Genomic DNA, 17,422 nt, shown 5'->3' with positions numbered 1-17,422 from the left:
GTTTGTATTCAAAATACAGTTTTGGGGAATTGTAAGAGGAAATTCTTAACCTCAAATGTAAAATTATGTGCTTTGTGCCCAACTAGTAATCCACTTTGGTTTGCCTAAGAAGGACTGTCACAAGACTTTTTTTTTTTTTTAACTAAGGATCAAACCCAGAGGCATTCTACCTTCAAGTGCAACCCTGGCCATTTTAATTAATAAATTTATTTATTTTGAAACAAGTTCTCACGAAGTTGCAGAGGATTTCATTAAGTTGCTGAGACTGGCCTTGTACCTTCAATCCTCCTGTCTCAGACTCCCAAACGCTGGGATTACAGGTGTGCTCCACCTCCTGGCTCAACAAGCGCTCTTTAAATGGAGCTCCTACAGGATGATATTTGCTTTACAGATAAATGGTTATTTTTCCTTGCTCGTCAAAATTCTACTTGAGTACAACTTCTAACGTTTTAAGATGTCAGCTATCACTTGCTAAACCTAACAGTGGACTCTAGGTAAGCTTAAGTCTAAAAACTGTTCTTTCTAAGCCTCATTTGTTGCTCAAGTTTGACCATAAAAAGTGCCTCTGGAAGTGAACTCACAGCCTTCCACTTTCCCTTCAACGTTGGACCAGATCAGGGCAAGGTATGAAACAAGTCCATCCTGGGGACGTGGGACCAAAGCATTGCTGGGAAATCAGCATTGTCTTCAGGGGAAATCACTCAGAGCTGTCAAAATCCAAACAAAGTCACTTGTCAACCCTACCAAAAATCAGGAGGGCCCAGAGCTTCCAGAGGGAAGATTCCTAGGCATAGTGACCTTCCACTAGATGGCTCTGTATCTTTGGACTTTGGCTCCTTACACTTGGCTGTAAGCTTCAGAGGCCTGGTACCATCTATATACCAATTCTTCAGCAACACAGACAACAGGGGGCCCCAAATCCCTCCAGAGGGAGGGATGAACAAGATGGGGAAATTCTAATGGCTTCCATATAAAATTGGAAGCCCCCCAAATTGTTTTTAAGTGTCTATTTCCTGCTAACCTGTTTGTGAAGTTCTTCTCTTCCCCCCAGCTCCCTGTAAGCCATCATCTCATGCTGAGAATGGAAGCAGGCACTGCCCTGCCCCAAGCCCCAAAGTCAACACAGGTCAGAAGACTGAAACTGTGACAGCTCTCTGGGTTGGCACTGCCTGGTGCATATAATTTCCTGGCCTTTTGTCCCTATAAATTGTAACATCTCTGTAGAAAGGGGAAAGTAAATATGCTGTCTTTCCAATTTTGGGAAAACTGCAATTAAATTAATTTTCCTTTTTTGTATCATTTTCTCTTATTTCTGATGCTGGTGACCAAATCCAGGTAGTTGGGACCACAACAGCCTCTGGCCTAGGCCCTAGTAACACCACCTTGGCCTGGTGTTTTACAACACCCTATGCGATGTAGAGTAAAACTTGGTAAACTGTTTATATTTAAAAAATTAATCACAAAGTTATCTCGTCAGTGGGTGTCGTGGTGCATGCCTGTAACCCCAGCATTTGGGAGGCTGAGACAGGAGGATTGCAGGTTCCAGGCCAGCCTCAGCAACTTAATGAGACCCTCAGCAATATTTTGAACCTTGTTTCAAAATAAAAAGTGAAATAGGACCGGGGATATAGCTCAGAGTTACAATGCCCCTGGGCTCAATCCCCAGCAACAAAAAAACAATCAAAGATATGCTATCAGATATCGTGCTACGGTTCTTAAACTACTTTTGCTTCCATATTTGAAGTCTAAATTCTTAAGCAGTTGAACTATAAAGGACTCCCAGAGTCACAGTTACATTGAATATTTCTCTGGGCATTTACTATAACTAGGCTCTGGGAAGCAGACAAATTTGAGATTCTCCTTCTATTAATAAGTTCATTTTTGAAGTTAGCGAGTTGCATACAAAAGAAACCTAGTGAGCGGATAATGAGTAACAGTGTGTGTTAGGAAGCTGGGCTGGTGTCCACCCACTTTACCTGTATCCATTCTCACATGAATATGATGCGGTAGAAAGGTAGGTCAGCCCACTCAGACTGTATTTTCCATTGTTTATGGTCTCAGGACTGGAACACTTCACCAGCTCACACACAGGGGAAGAATGACTCCAAGAACCATTAGCAAGGCACGATGATTCCTTATCACCAGCCAAAGTGTAGCCTTTATTACACCTGAGGAAAATTTCAGAACGTCACTTGCTTTAGAATGCATAATTTTATCTTACTGTGAACTTCAAAAAAAAATGGGAATTTACATATATTGGATTTTTTCTTTTTCTTTTTTTTCCTATAGAAATAACGCTTAATTTTTTTTTTCAGGTTTGAGTACTGTTTATCTTCCCCATAATAAACTTGCTGGGTAATAAATAGGGGACAGATTTAAGAATTTGGCTGGCCTCTAGTTTGTGTCATGGATTAGTATAGGCAAAAGAAAATTCTTGGCTTAAGAGTGAAGATCAAGACTGATCATTCGCTTGGAGAGTTCCCTTCACAATGTCCATCCTGGAGGTGCCTCAAGAGGGTGCTGGTGGCCTATGGGTTACTGGTCAGAGGATTTAAGGATTCTGACCATCATTAGATTCTTGGATTAGATTTCTTCACATCATACTAATCCATACTAAAAACAGTCTAAAAACATCCTCTGGGGTTATTTCCCCCCTTTCTTTCAGTATTATACCACTGCTGGCAGGTCATCAACAACTTCTGCCATGTAGTTTTAATTTTAGACACCCACCTATATATCACTTTACTGCCATAAGTAAATATTGATCCATCAATGTCACCATTTTCTGGAAGAGCTGGTGCGCCGCAGGAAACAGCTGAAAGGAAGAAAAGCAAAACACGTGGCCTTTTCTGAGACACTGTGCAAAAAAAATATCTCTGAAAGCTTTAGAAACAGCTCTAGATTTGTTTTTATGTTTCTTTGTTGTGTGGAAACATGAACTTAACATTTGGGTTTCAAGACAAGAATAACTGACATAACACAATATTTGAGATATCCTTGAACTGAGGATAGACTCCAGAGACATTCTACCTCTCAGCTATACCTCCATCCCACTTATAATTTCTTGTTTTGAAAGAAAGTCTCCCTAGATTGCTGAAAAATCTCACTAATTTGCTGAGGCTGGCCTTGAACCTGTGATTCTCCTGTCTCAGCCTCCCAAGTACTAGGATTGAAGGAATGTGTCACCATGTCCAGCTTCTGCTTTTTAAATTAAAATTTTAATTTTGATATAATTTTAGATTAACTTGTACTTTTAACAAATAACACAGAGATATCCTATGTATTCTGTACTAAATTTTCCCAAAGGTATTATCTAAAACTAAAATACAACATGGAAAACTAAATATTAAAATTGGTATGGTTGAGTTAAGGAACACTTCTGTCACCATAAGGATCCATAACATTGCCCTTTAATGGTCACGTCCATCTACAAGGAATTCTCAATTATCTTGAAAATAAGTATTAAATAATGACACAACAATATTTACCAGCTTTTAAAAGGTCTTAGGCACTGTTTTTTTTTTTTTTTTTTTGGTGGTACTGGAATTCCTGGAAGCCCTTCTACCTTAGGGCTATACTCCCAGACCTATTTTATATTTTTTTTTATTTGGAAACAGGGTCTCTTAAGCCAGCTGTGCTGGCTTTGAACCTGCACGATGATCCTCTTGTCTCCGCCTCCCAAGTGCGGGGATTACAAGCGTGCGCCACCACACCTGGCTTAGGCACTGTTTTCATAAAACAATTACCAAGGAGCAAAATTTGCTTTACTTTCTTCTGTTTTGAATCAGTTCAGTTGTCATCATTAGAAACTCACTATGTGAAAATAAAGTAAAATAATAAACAAAAACATATTTAACATGCCTATATCCTACCTTGCGAGGATTGCTAAACACAATGGAAAAAAAAAAAAACAACCCGGGAAATTTATTCCATATACCTTCACATTGTGGTCTTTGGTGATTCCATTCTCCAGACTCCAAACATGTGATTTTGGCTACTCCCATTAGTTGGTATCCTTCTTCACATGAAAATGTGACTTTGCCACCCACTGTATATGTCTCTCCAGAAGAATGGCCATTTTCTGGATTTCCTGGAGGCTTGCATTTTATAGGTTCTTGAAACAGAGAGTGTTTTCGTGAAACAATAAATGGCTGTCATACAACCGTACCAAGTCTCACAGCAAAACAATTCCGCTACAGTTAAGGGAGCCACGAAAATCCCTGGGAGACACATGAAACCCAGGAACGCATGGGACATTAGGCCAGAATATATAGTTAGTAGGCATTTAAGCGATAATACTTTGAAAAAGAACGACTAATAAAATACACAAGGTTTATTTGGCTTAAAAGGTAGTTGTTAATTTGGGAAGTAGCGATGGCATCAGAGCATAGCTCAGAGGGCTTTAACCCTCCAACCTCACCCCAAACTCACACCATTTTTAAAAAGAGACTTACTTGGTCTCAAGTTGATGGAAAGATTGTATATTAGCAGATTCAGAGAAGTTGCTAGTCTCCCTTTCCAAACAGACAGTCAATCATAAACTTCTCCTATGCACAAACTGGAGTCCAGTTGCCACTCTGGACTAAGTGCAATTTCAACTCAAATTTAGAATATATTTATTTATTTTGTTTTTTAACTTTTTATTGGTACATTGTAGTCAGAATATCTCTTTTAGATAAACCCAGTGGTCAATTGGTCTCAGAGCTCACTGACTGATGTACTAGCCTCTAGTTCTATAGTGTTTGCCTTTCTATATTGTTTTCATCCTAACATTTTTTCTCCTGATGGGTTTGTATTAAAGTTATTTTATGGTGCTGGGAATTGAACACAGGGGCATTCTACCTCTGAGCTATTCCCCCAGTCCTTTTTTATTTTTTATTTGAAAACAGGGCCTCACTAAGTTCCTGAGGCTGGATTTGAACCCACAATTCTCCTGTCTCAGCCTCTTAAGTACTGGGACGCAGGTGTGCACCCCCAGACCAGCTCTATAGATTTTTAATAGAAGTAAGTGGTGTCTCCTTGTCTCATCCTTTAAACAGAAGAATGTATCTAAACAGGCATTTCCACAGGCAAATTTTGTGATATATTCTTAAATAATGCAGAGCGCAAGGATTTCTCAGCATGAGAATAGGGTGATGTATGTGCATAAACATGCAAATTCTCTGTTTAACAAAGAAATATACTAGCTTAATATAGTTTATGTTTCCATTTCTCTTGTCTGACTCACTGACATTTTGTTTTGGTTGTTAGTGTTGCTTTTATTGTGTGTGTGTGTGTGTGTGTGTGTGTGTGTGTGTGTATGTGTGTTTTGCTGTGGGAAATGTGATCTCTTTGTCATGTATAACCTCTGGGTTGAGCCTCTCTCTCTCTCTCTCTCTCTCTCTCTCTCTCTCTCTCTCTCCCTCCCTCCCTCCCTCCCTCCCTCCCTCCCTCTCCCCCCCCCCTCTCATTGCAGAACTTTGCTTTGAGGACCAACAGCCAGATGGTTTGACCTACTATTTCAAATTCCTCTTTACTTTCTATCTTACTAAGTTCTGGTAGTTACTCTTCACAACAACAACAACAACAACAACAAAAGACATGAATGGGGTAAGAGATGGATTGCAATAATCCATGTTATAAAATACAGATATCTGGTAAGGCAAGATGTCTATTTTATTCAGTGTTATGTTTTTGTGACTGAAACAGAGGAAAGACGTGAACATAATAAAGATGTTATGAAGAATCTTCTTGGCAGAGAGATCATGAGACCACTGATTATATTTCTAAATCCATTTTATTATTCTTGGACTGTGTAGACATTTCTTCAATACCCTGGCAATGTATAACATATTGTATATATAATGTAATCATGTAGTTGGCTCTAAGTTTTGTTATTCAGAAGCTGATAAGTTGGGAGAGGCACATTGCTAACTTAAACCACTTTAGTTGTTACTTGTATATCTTTTATGTTTTTCTTCTCCATCTACCTATATGCCTTTAAATTGGAAACTCTTGACTTATTATAAGATAACATACTCCTAAAATAAGTAACATATATATTACGTAAATATATGCTATATAAACATATAAAGTAAAATTGAAATAGGACTTTGCAGCCACACTTATATTACTTACCCGCACAGTTTTTGCCGTCGCCTGTGTATGGCGGGATACACGAGCAGATGTAGGACCCATTGGTATTCAGGCAGGAAGCGTGCACACTACAGTCTGATCCAACCGCGCACTCATCAACATCTAAAATAAAGACAGCTTGCACATATTCAACTTGACTCATGTGTCTTATGTATCATACATTTGTTTTTACCATAGTGCTTTATATGTATTTATAAAATTTAAGCATATTAGTCTCAATCCTATTACAGATACACAATAAAAGGTTTTTTTTTTCTAGTTTATAGGAGGGCACATAGAAGAACAGGGATAGAGGGGGAGAGAGAAAGTGTTGAGCCTGACAAAAATTGAGAACATTGTTGGCACCTCCAGGGACGGCTGCTCAGTCATTACGGCTTGCCCAGAGTTTACTGGGATGAGGTGAAGTTAACAAAGAAATGCCCCTGGGGCCGCAGGAATCTGCGCTAGCTGTTTCCCGGAGAGCTCGAGTAAACCCACATGGTAACTGCCAACATTCATCTCACCGAGGCATGATGGTGAAATGCCATTCCAGCTCCCGTTATCTGTACAGAACATCCTCGAATCACCCAACAAGTAGTAGCCATTGTTGCACTGGTAAGTCACTGTGCTGCCAGCATGGAAGTCCTCAGCTGAATAAAGGCCGTTCTCCAAGGCGGGAGGCACCCCACAGCTGATGCCTGCAGTGGGGCCAGAGAGAACACAGCCTCACTGTGAGCAAAATGCACAGAATGACATCTTATTTACACTAACCTAGTGCTGTCATAGTTCAGCTGAGCACAGATTTTTCTCTCTCACATCAGCGTTGGGTTGAGAATATCCTAGGAGTGTTAGCAGCCACACATCAGCCACGGCACGTAGCACACTCTGTAGCTCATAACAGGCACGTGACTCGGTCATAAAGGGCTAAATGACTGATGTGTGCGTGTATGCCTCTACCATCTTGTACCCCACTGAGATGTATGACTACAATGCACCAATAAAAAGTTTAAAAAAGAAGCAAGATATAAGTTTGATATAAATAAAGTACCATCAATGTCCAAATCAAAGAGAAACAATAGCTGGAGGCAACAGACTCTAATAGGCCTATTCAAAGCTGCTCTACATTTAGAAGATGATGTTTAAGATATTTAAAGGATTCTAGGCCGGGCGTGGTGGTGCATGCTTGTAATCCCCGCGCTTGGGAGGCTGAGAGGAGAATGGCACAGGTTTGAAGGCAGCCTCAGCTACTTAGTGAGGATCTCAGCAACTTAGTGAGACCCTGTTTTCAAATAAAATATAAAATAGGTCTGGGAGTATAACCTGGAGCTAGAAAGCCCCTGGGTTCCACCCCCAGTACCACCAAAATAAATAAATAAATAAAAAGAATTCTAGATGAATATTTTCTTTTCTTTTCTCTTCTTTTTTTGCAGTACTGGGGATTGAACCCAGGAGCATCCTACCTCCGAGCTATACCTCTAGCCCTATTTTTTATTCTTTATTTTGAAACAGGGTCTCACTGAGTTGCAAAGCGCCTCACTAAGTAGCTGAGACTGTCTGCGAACCGTGACCCTCCTGTCTCAGCCTCCCAAATGCTGGGATTACAAGTATGCGCCACCATGCCCAGCTAGATGTGTGTTTTCTAAAAAATCATTTTTAGTTCAATGTAAATTCATAACAAAGATCAAAATAAATAAAAGTGAAACATTTTACATACACATCTCACTATTGGAGGAAGATATGTTTTAAAGTTACAAAGGATATATGCACATATTTCAAAACAATTTTAATATCAACTTTATAATTAAAAAAAGAAATAATTATGTAGGTCCTACTATCCATCCAACATTCTCCTAGGTGGTGATAACAACAAACCAAAGAGACAGGTCTCTTGCCCTGTGGAGCATACTGTCAGGTTAGGCAGATCGGTGAGAAGGTAAATATGTGTTAGGCCAGGAGGTACTGGCGCATTTTCTTATCTGGAAGAGAAGGCTTGCCTCCAGGCAACATTCTCACTTTGGATTTCCCTACCTTGATATATTTTTCTAGTTCCTAACATTATTATTTACTGTATTTGCTTGTTTATTAATTTTTGTCTCTCCTACTTGAAATGTAAACAGAAGCACTCTTTTTTTTCAGTACTAGGGATGAAACCTGGGGGTATCTACCTCTGAGCTACACCCCCAGCCCTATTTTTTATTCTTTTATTATTATTATTATTATTATTAATTAATTTATTTATTTATTTGGTGGTTCTGGGGGTGAAACCAAGAGGCTTTCTACCTCCAGGCTATACTCCCAGACCTATTTTATACTTTATTTGGAAACAGGGTCTCACTAAATTGCTGAGAGCCTCACTAAGTAGCCGAGGCTGGCTTTGAACCTGCGCAATCCTCCTGTCTCAGCCTCCCAAGCGCTGGGATTACAAACGTGCGCCACCACGCCTTGCTTTTTATTCTTTATTTTGAAACAGGGTTTCACTGAGTTGCAAAGGACCTCACTAAGTGGCTGAGGCTGGCTGCGAACTGCAATCCTCCTGTCTCAGCCTCCCGAATGCTAGGATTACAAGCATGCGCCACCACGCCCTGCTGTAAACAGAGAGTTTTGTTGGAACTGCTGCATCTTCAGAACTTAGAGCGGTGCCTGGAATATAGTAGACACTTTAAAAGATTGCTAACTAATGGAATAAATGTGTGCACTCAGCCCCAGAGACCTCCTCCAGCTGCCCCACTGGGAAGCCTCGGCTCCCTCTGGGCCTCTGGCCTTCAAGGTCTATTTCCCTCTTCCCCAGTTCCTCCTGTCACCTGGGTGAATTTGCAAGTGTGTCTTAGGGTCATCATCAGCCCCTCCCTCCAAAAATGATTGGCTGTATTTGCTACTATTAGGTATTGAGCTCTTGTGGAGCATTCCTGACAAGGGTTCATTTGGTTTCAGTATTTTTCAAGGCCACTGAGGTGGCTTCTCCAAAGGCAACTTACGTTCACAGCGAGGGAGAGGCTGTGTCCACTGTCCTTGGTTCAGGCAGTACTGCACAGGGTTCCCCACCAGCTGGAAGCCTGGGTCACAAAGCAGGCTAACTCTGGCTCCTGGCTTAAAATCTACTGCTGCGGTTCGTAGATGAGGTACTGCTCCGTCTAAAGGTGGACAATCTAAGGGCAAAGAACACAGGTGCAGAGCTGGTCAGACACGCAGCAGCTCACGAGGTTCAGATCCCGTTTTGTGTCAGAGTGGGAGAGCCACTCTCCTGCGATTAAAACAACTTATCATATACCCCGACCATTGGCCAGCAAAACTGTTAGAGAAAACTGAGTCAACACAGAATGTCTCACCTTTCAAGTGAAGTCTGCAGAATATTTTTAAAGATACAAATAATATTTTTGTTTTATAAATGAAATGCTTTTATAAGTTTTCAAAAGCCATGAATTCTAGAACTAACTTTCTTTCTTTCTTTCTTTCTTTCTTTTTCTTTCTTTTCTTTCTTTTTTTTTTATTTTACTATTGGGGATGGAACCCAGGGGCATTCTACCTTTGAACTACACTTCCAGACCTATTTTTTATTCTTTATTTTTAAACAGTGTCTCACGGAGTTGCAAAGGGCCTCACTAAGTAGCTGAGGCTGTCTGTGAACCGCAATCCTCCTGTCCCAGCCTCCCAAGTGCTGGGATTACAAGCAGCGCCACCACACCCAGCTTAGAACATTCTAAAAAATGTGTGTGTGTGTGTGTGTGTGTGTGTGTGTGTGTGTGTGTGTGTGTGATGTGTGCTGGGGATTGAATTCAGGGGCATCCTGCCTCTGAGCTGCATCCCAAGTCCTTTCCCTTTTTAAATTTTTAAAATTTTGAAACAGTCTTGCTAAGCTGCTGAGGGCCTCAGTGAATTGCTGAGGCTGGCTTTGAACCTGCGATCTTCCTGCCTCAACCTCCCAAGCACTAGGATGACAGGCATGCACCACCATGCTGGGCTTTAAATACTTCTGATTTTATGAGACAGTTTTAATCATCCAGAGTTTGTTGGTGAGTAGATGGCAAGATTCATTGCATTTCTCCCTATTTTACCTGTTCCTAGACAGATGCTAAGGAATATAGAAACAAACCATCTCAAATAGGAGCATAAGACTTTGGTGGGCAATAAAAAAAAGTAACCACATCTCCCCTCTCACCCTATCTTCCTCATTTCATTCTGAATTACTGAATATTCCAATTAATTTGTGCCTTGTTATACAGAATGTATTTTAACATTAAAAAAATCCTTTGGATGAACATAAGGTAAATATGAACTACTAAAGTGTAGATTGACTGTCATACCTGATTTGACCACTACAGAATTCTGAATTATCTCCTTTTGCCTTTAAACTATTAAACCCCAGGGTAGTTAAGAGCTGGCCAAGTCAATGGAAGATGAAAATTCTCACCAGAACAGAATATGCTCTTGGAATCGATCTTCACTTTCCCCACAATTCCTGACAAGAAGTCAGGCCAAGCTAATACATTTCCTCTACTGAGTTCCTCTGGGCAGGAGGTAGCCAGTGATTTCACCTGAAAGTTTAAAAACACATTTTAGATAAGCCTTGCTATGCCACTAAGAGGGAGTTATTTTATTTAGTCCCAATTAAAACATCTGTGGATTTTTGAGGGGTAGAGGTGAAGGAAACTGGGCTTTTGCATGGTATCATCTTCTACCCCCCACCACACCATTTCCTTTCCCAAATATTTATCCCAATAGACTCGCTGTTGCCTGAAACTTTGAAATCCTATGCATGGGGCTTCTTGTCTAAAGTTTTAGAGTTGAAGGGATTGTAGAGCCTCCCCCTGCCTCATTCTATGTCTCTAACTTCTGATGTAGACTTGGGGAAACTGAGGCTCACAGAAGTCCTGCCACTATCATTATAAGGGCGAATGCTTATCCATCTCTGCAATGTAGTCCTACTTTTCTGTCTTTTATAGGTAAGAAGACAGAAGCTTAGAGAGATGAAGAAACATGTTCAAAATCTTCCCAGCAAGTCTCTGGTGAACTGGGATTTGAACCCAGGCTGTTTGACTCCATACTGGCTTTTACCACTAACTTAACTCTCACTCTCTAGGGATGATCTTGCACAACCTGGTTTCCCAGAGTTTAATGCAAGAGATATGAAGTATTAGCCTCTAGAATTCTTTCTAGCGCTGAAACGGCAAGATGTCGCAAATACACTCATTTCCAATAAAATTTCAGAACCTCACCAGGAAACTAAACATGGTGAAAATAACCATAGACAACTTCTGCCTAGGTTGGCTGTCACATCCAGTGACATTGGTGACATTCTGAGAACCAAGAGCTTGCAGTAAGAGGCGGCACCATGAAGCTGTTCACATATTAACTAGGTTTGTACCTTTGCATCTCATTACTGTCATACACTGAAAATGGAATTGACCTGCTGTGGAGACAGGACATAGTCCCAGAGGTTGAGCTGGCTTATGGAGCCCACAAAAGACTCAGCGGGGTTGAATCCCTCTCCTTTTTTGTCTTGTTCTTGCCCAAGAACTAATGCACCACCACCTGAAGAGAAAGAGAGAAAACAGGAGGAAAACTGGCCCAATGGTCTATTACTCCTAAACGGTCAGGCAAATCACTGGGAGTGGCCGCTTTATCCCAGTTGAGTGGCTCTGCTTCATCCCAACAGATTTACCTAAGTTCTGGCAATGACTCCTACCCTGGGTACCTTTAGGGATGACAAGGAAGCTTTGGCTTTTATATCAGCTTTTTGTTCAAGTATGTTTTACAAAGAATCAAGGTATTTTAAATGTATTGAGAGTACTCTCATCAAAATCACCTTAAACACTGCACTAATCTTTTAAGGCACTCACATGATTCTCAAAGGCAGCTTCTTTGTTGATTTCCCAGGGCTCCCACTTCATTTGTCTGATGCTACTTGTTTGTCTGCTTCCTGCAAACTTCCCTCCCGTTCAAACTAATTTTTCCTATCCCTTTCTTTACAGAGCATCCTCCCTGTCTAAATTCACTAAACCCATGAGCTTCCTTTTCTCTCCTCTTCTCACAACAAAATCCAGGTGACCCTGCCCTGTCTTTCTTGCTAGAGCTGCCCTTGAGGCTCTCATGTCTGCATGCCCTCGTCGACTGGCCTGGCCCCTGACAGATGCTTCTTCGTATTTGGACTCACAGCCCGGCCTCCCCGTGTGTTGCATCAATTTCTTCAATTACTGTAGGGTGTTCAGAGGAGAGCTACTCTCTCCTTTGTTTTTCATTTGTCCTTAGTTTGTTTCCCAGTAGAAAAGCAGAAGATGCCTCTTATCACTTTTGATATTATCTTTCTATGCCTCCCTGTCACCTGGACATCCTTCTGTCCTCGGATTAGAGGACGGTGCTGCTTAGGGCTTTTCACATTTGCCGTCTTGGTTCCTTCTGCTCACACCAGGAATGACCTGGTCATCCCCCTCCCATTTGCCCCCTCCCCCAGTCATCCATCAAAACACCCCTCAGTGACTTCCAATGATTTTACCATGAGAGTCTCAGTCCTTTCCCTGTCCTGCAAGACCCACATGATGGAGCCTTGACTTTCTGCTCTAGCTGCATGCCTCTTGTTCCCTCTTACAGCCTACATTCCAGATCCATGGGTCTTCTTCTAGGTCTTTCAAATCTCCTTGAGAGTTCAGCTCAAACACCTCTCCCATCCTTCCTGGACTCTTCCTTCCACAACCAGCTCCTGGGTGAAGGGATATCACAGAGAAGGGTTGCATTCCTCCATCTACACGGCTTGCCTCAGTGTGAATGGCAAATCGCTTAGTACGATCGTGGGTCAATATCTCACAGGTTTGGTTCACCATTGGTGCCTCACACAGGTGCCTAACCCACCTTGGCGGTGCCCAGCATATATTCTTTACATTCATAAGTAAACCAACTTTAGTTTGATCCCTGTAGAGTCTCTTAGTCTTTAAAGTTAAAGATTGCAGGGGCAAAACTTTTCTAAAAAATAAAATAAAGATCTGTTTAGAGGCTTTGCAAATCTATTCTCATCACGGTTTGATCAGGATTAGTTCTTTTTGTACTGGATTTATTCCTATATCTTGGTTTCATACAACTTGTTCATATTAGTCAATTTTTAGTATTTTAAATTATTTTTGGTTAATTTTTTTATCCGGCCACCATTTTTAATATCTAAAATAAATGACTAATGTAAAAAATTTAAATATATAATCCTTCTGTAGATGTATCTAGATAGAGCAAGCTAATTGCTGTGTAATACTTTTGCATTATTTTGACTAAATCTCTCTGAATACTTATTTTAAAGTATTTTTAGAGAAGGAATTTAGTCCTATTTAAAAAAAGAGCATAAAATATAGACAGCTATTAGCAGTCCTCCAGCTTTTAGACTGATTTCAGAACAAAACAAAACAAAAATCCCTAAAAGAAACAAGCAAAAAAACCCTCAAAGACTTTCCTTCTTGGAAGAGAATTTAACAACCACCTGTTAGTTAAACTCACTTCTTGGTAGTATTAACATAGATTTCTCAAAGGCATTTCTTACACAGAGTCACACAGCTCAGCTAGGAAAACACATCTCATAGCTTCTGGTTGGGCTCATCAAGAGATACCTGAGGATCTTTGTACAAAATCAAGGACAACAGAGCCAGCAAACTTGATGGTCACTTAAGCAACACCATCTCTGGAGTCTAATGGAATCAGACATGTTTTGCTGAGACATACCAGGTATGGCCGTTCCAACAGAGAGGCCAGTGCCACTGTCGGATAACTTTCCATCGATGTAGACTTTCCAGGCGCCACCGGCAGTTGTCCACGTGATGGCGATATGATGCCAAATGCCGTCATTCACTGAGGGACAGTTTGTTATCTTTACCTTGCCATTCACATAAAGAACCCAGCTGTGGAGAGAGCGTCCCCGGAATAAGTCATCACTTATGTGTTGCAATCCTTTCTGTGGGCCATGTGTTTTCTTCTTCGTGTATACCCATTAGTTCTTTTTCTCCATTTGGCCATTTTTCATAGAAGCAGATTTGCTTTACTAATGCTACTTAATAGTAGCTCACTGCCCATTTTTGTGTTTCTTAAACACTGAGTGCTAAGAAAAAGTCTTAGGATGAGACAAGAGGGTTGTCTAATTTAAGACAATTCTCCACAAGTCTGTTTTGGAGAGAGTTAAGAAAAGATGGAAGCCGGGCGTGGTGGAGCACGCTTGTAATCCCAGCATACAGGAAGCTGAGACCAGAGGATCGGAGTTTGAGGCTAGCCTCAGCTACTTAGTGAGGCCCTTTGCAACTTAGTGAGACCCTGTTTCAAAATAAAGAATAGAAAATAGGGCAGGGGGTGTACCTTGGAGGTTGAATGCCACTGGGTTTCATCCCCAGACCCCACCCCCCCAACAGCACAAAGAATAGATGGACTGAGAGTTGCATAAATATTAGAATGATATCTCTTCCCCTAGAATGTACATTTTCTGAGGTCAAGAACAAGCTTCAGATATCCCATGGAAGGTCAACTATGGTTGCTGTGCTGGGTTGAATATGTGTATTCTCTCAAATTCATATAGTAAAGGGTCATATGCTTTCTTTCATATGTAGAAGCTAGGGAGAAACTAGGAACTCCATATAAAGGAAGATATACACCAGTGGGACAATGGAAGGGGCTTCAGGGGGGAGTAACTTGCTAGAGAAAATACTTCAATTGATACTATATATATATTTAATAATTATATAGAGCCTAACATATATAATTACCAGTGCCAGTCTCAGTATCATACATCAGAAGGGGAGGGATCTGGGATAAGCTCACCAAGTGCTGTTGAATGGATGTCCCTATCACTCTGAAAGTCAATATTGTGTGTGACTGCAATGTATCAACAAAGGTATATTAAAAATTCATAGATTAACACCTAATCACTAGTGTGATGGTATTAGGAAGTGGGGGCTTTGAGAAGTGATTGGGTCGTAAGGGACTGCCTCTAAGAATAACATTATTGTACTTATAAAAGAGGCCTAAAAGAACCCCCTGCTGAGTCACCATCTAAAGACAAAGCAAAAACATGCTGTCTATGGATCAGAAAGTAACAGCCAATACCAATTTTGCCAGTGCCTCAAATTAGACTTCCCGGTCTCCAAAACTGTGGGAAATGCATTTCTGTGGCTTATGAGCCACCTGTTTTGTCACATCAGCTGCAATGGGCTAAGACATTTGCATGCAGAAGTAGTCCCATGATAAACAAAGTACAGAAATCCAAAAAAAAAAAAAAAGAATTATTGGAACTAAACTAGGGTGGCCAACTGAAAGAGGTTTTCAACAATCACATCACCTGGAGAAATTCAAAGGTAATAAACAAAACGAAGAATCTTCAAAAACAAAAGAGGAAAAAGAAATGTCTAGAGAACATTGATATGAAAGATAAACATTCATTTAATACCTTTCCAAAATCTTCTTAAACCCAAACCCTATGCAAAGACATTTATGCAAAAGTAATATTTTCATAATATTGTTCTCTTTCTGTATTCAATTCTCTTTTCCCTATCCAAGCAGGCAATAGGTTCATACTTTATACACATTTTACCTTCAGGGAGAATTTTTACAAACTTCTTGAATTTTTTTTCTGAAAGCTCAGCTCTACCAAGAAAAATATTATTTGAGAATGGGAAGATTTCCACCAGAACAGTGAGGCTTTCTGCTTGGAAGAGAAGACAGAGAGCTCAGGGGGACTCTGGGGCCTGCATCCTGCTCACTAAAAGGCCAGCCATGTGGGTGGAGCAGAGGGAAAAGGCCATTCGGTGCTCCTCAGGGGCTGTCCAGACTGAAGGTGTGGGCTTGCAGACTTGTCCAGAATTATACATGCGGAAGAGAGCAGAGAGGCCAAGCCAATGAGCGGCTCAACGGTAAGAAGTGTAGACAGATTACCAAGGATGGAGGTCCTGCCTGAGTCTGTGGCTCTTAAGCAAAACCCTGGGTATAACTGAAGGGACTTTCCTGACAGTGCAGAGGGAGGGGGCCCTGGAGTCAGAATTAACTGATTCTAATAAAATAGAGAAGTATCATCTTGCATATTGTGTTTGTGGGCTGGTTCAGGCTCACTCTGCCTGTCTCTCATGGGTCAACAATACCACTGAAAACCATTAAGCTTTGGAAGTCCTTCTATGTAAAGAAAGAGGATCAGTCTTAGAGTCTGGGTTTGAGAGTTAACTCTGCCCCTCCCAGGGTGTGACACTTGGGTGAAATCATTGAGTCTCTCTGAAAATTTGTTTTACTATCTGTACAAAGGGGCACCAATTGCTCCTGTCTTTGTGTCTATCAAATGAAGCCAGACAATTAAAATACTTGGTGAGCAGCAAAACATGATGGGTATCTGTGCAATTGCAACAAAGCTTTTCCTTATAGAACTTGTATGGACATGGACTAGTGATACTGTCCTCATGCAGCTCCTGACCCTCCCTGTTCTGACAGCTGCCACGGCAGGTCCTAAGCATTTCCATCCTGACCCTTGTGCTTACCCATTGTAATCGGTAAGGAGGAAGGTGTTGTCTCGGTCACCTTCCAGCGCATAGGAGATGGGTGTTCCATAGTTGATGAGGTCAGAGGACTTCATCCAGAATGCGCAGGTTACGGCGTTAAGGGACGGAAGCACACCATCCATCATGACATACCCATAGATGCCAGAAACTTCAAAATCCAGGTTAAAACCTATAGGCTGTTCTGCAACAAAGAAGAGACGTGTGCAGATGGGTGCTTATAAAGCATTTCCAACTGTCTGAAGTAGGCCACAGGTAAGCAGCATGACTGTCAGAGAAGCTGCCTTTCAGAAAGCATGACTACTTGAGGAGCGGTTTCAGAATTAAGTAAAAAGTTTTTACAAAATAGCCGGGCATGGTGGCACACACTTGTAATCCCAGTACTGGGGAGGTTGAGACAGGAGGATCACAGATTCGAGGACAACCTCAGCTACTTAGTGAGGCCCTCTACAATTTAGTGAGACCCTGTTTCAAAATAAAGAATAAAAAATAGGGCTGAGGGTGTAGCTCAGAGGTAGAATGCTCCTGGGTTCAATCCCCAGCACCACACACACACACAAAAAAAATAGCATATACTTTTAAATTTACTAAGCGAGGTGTGGTGGAGCATGCTTGTTATCCCAGCACATGAGAGGCTGACACAGGAGGATCTCAGGTTTGTGGCCAATCTTGGCAACTTAGCATTGCCCTTTGAAACTTAGTGAGGCCCTGTTTCAAAATAAAATAGAGCTAGGTGTGGAGCTCAGAGGTACTGAGTTTAATCTCCAGTACCACACACAAACAATAATCACAATAACCAGTGAGTATATAAG

The 17,422-nt window shown here is 41.1% G+C and overlaps 1 protein-coding gene across 1 annotated transcript in view; it reads right to left on the bottom strand.

Moving 5' to 3' along the window:
• Nucleotides 1-17,422, bottom strand: part of SVEP1 (sushi, von Willebrand factor type A, EGF and pentraxin domain containing 1) — a gene marked incomplete at both ends in the record, with an annotated part of 210,241 nt that overhangs the window by 56,338 nt on the left and 136,481 nt on the right. The window contains 10 exons of the mRNA XM_080709637.1: nucleotides 1,977-2,168; nucleotides 2,731-2,815; nucleotides 3,938-4,114; nucleotides 6,118-6,237; nucleotides 6,639-6,812; nucleotides 9,090-9,260; nucleotides 10,523-10,646; nucleotides 11,519-11,643; nucleotides 13,810-13,985; nucleotides 16,593-16,794. Of these exons, the coding sequence (XP_080565763.1) occupies nucleotides 1,977-2,168; nucleotides 2,731-2,815; nucleotides 3,938-4,114; nucleotides 6,118-6,237; nucleotides 6,639-6,812; nucleotides 9,090-9,260; nucleotides 10,523-10,646; nucleotides 11,519-11,643; nucleotides 13,810-13,985; nucleotides 16,593-16,794 (1,546 nt within the window). The remainder of the gene's footprint in view (nucleotides 1-1,976; nucleotides 2,169-2,730; nucleotides 2,816-3,937; nucleotides 4,115-6,117; nucleotides 6,238-6,638; nucleotides 6,813-9,089; nucleotides 9,261-10,522; nucleotides 10,647-11,518; nucleotides 11,644-13,809; nucleotides 13,986-16,592; nucleotides 16,795-17,422) is intronic.

The sequence above is a fragment of the Muscardinus avellanarius genome, assembly GCF_963383645.1.
Source record: "Muscardinus avellanarius genome assembly, chromosome: 13".
Classification (NCBI taxonomy): domain Eukaryota; kingdom Metazoa; phylum Chordata; class Mammalia; order Rodentia; family Gliridae; genus Muscardinus; species Muscardinus avellanarius.
This window is presented reverse-complemented; position numbering and strand designations above follow the sequence as displayed.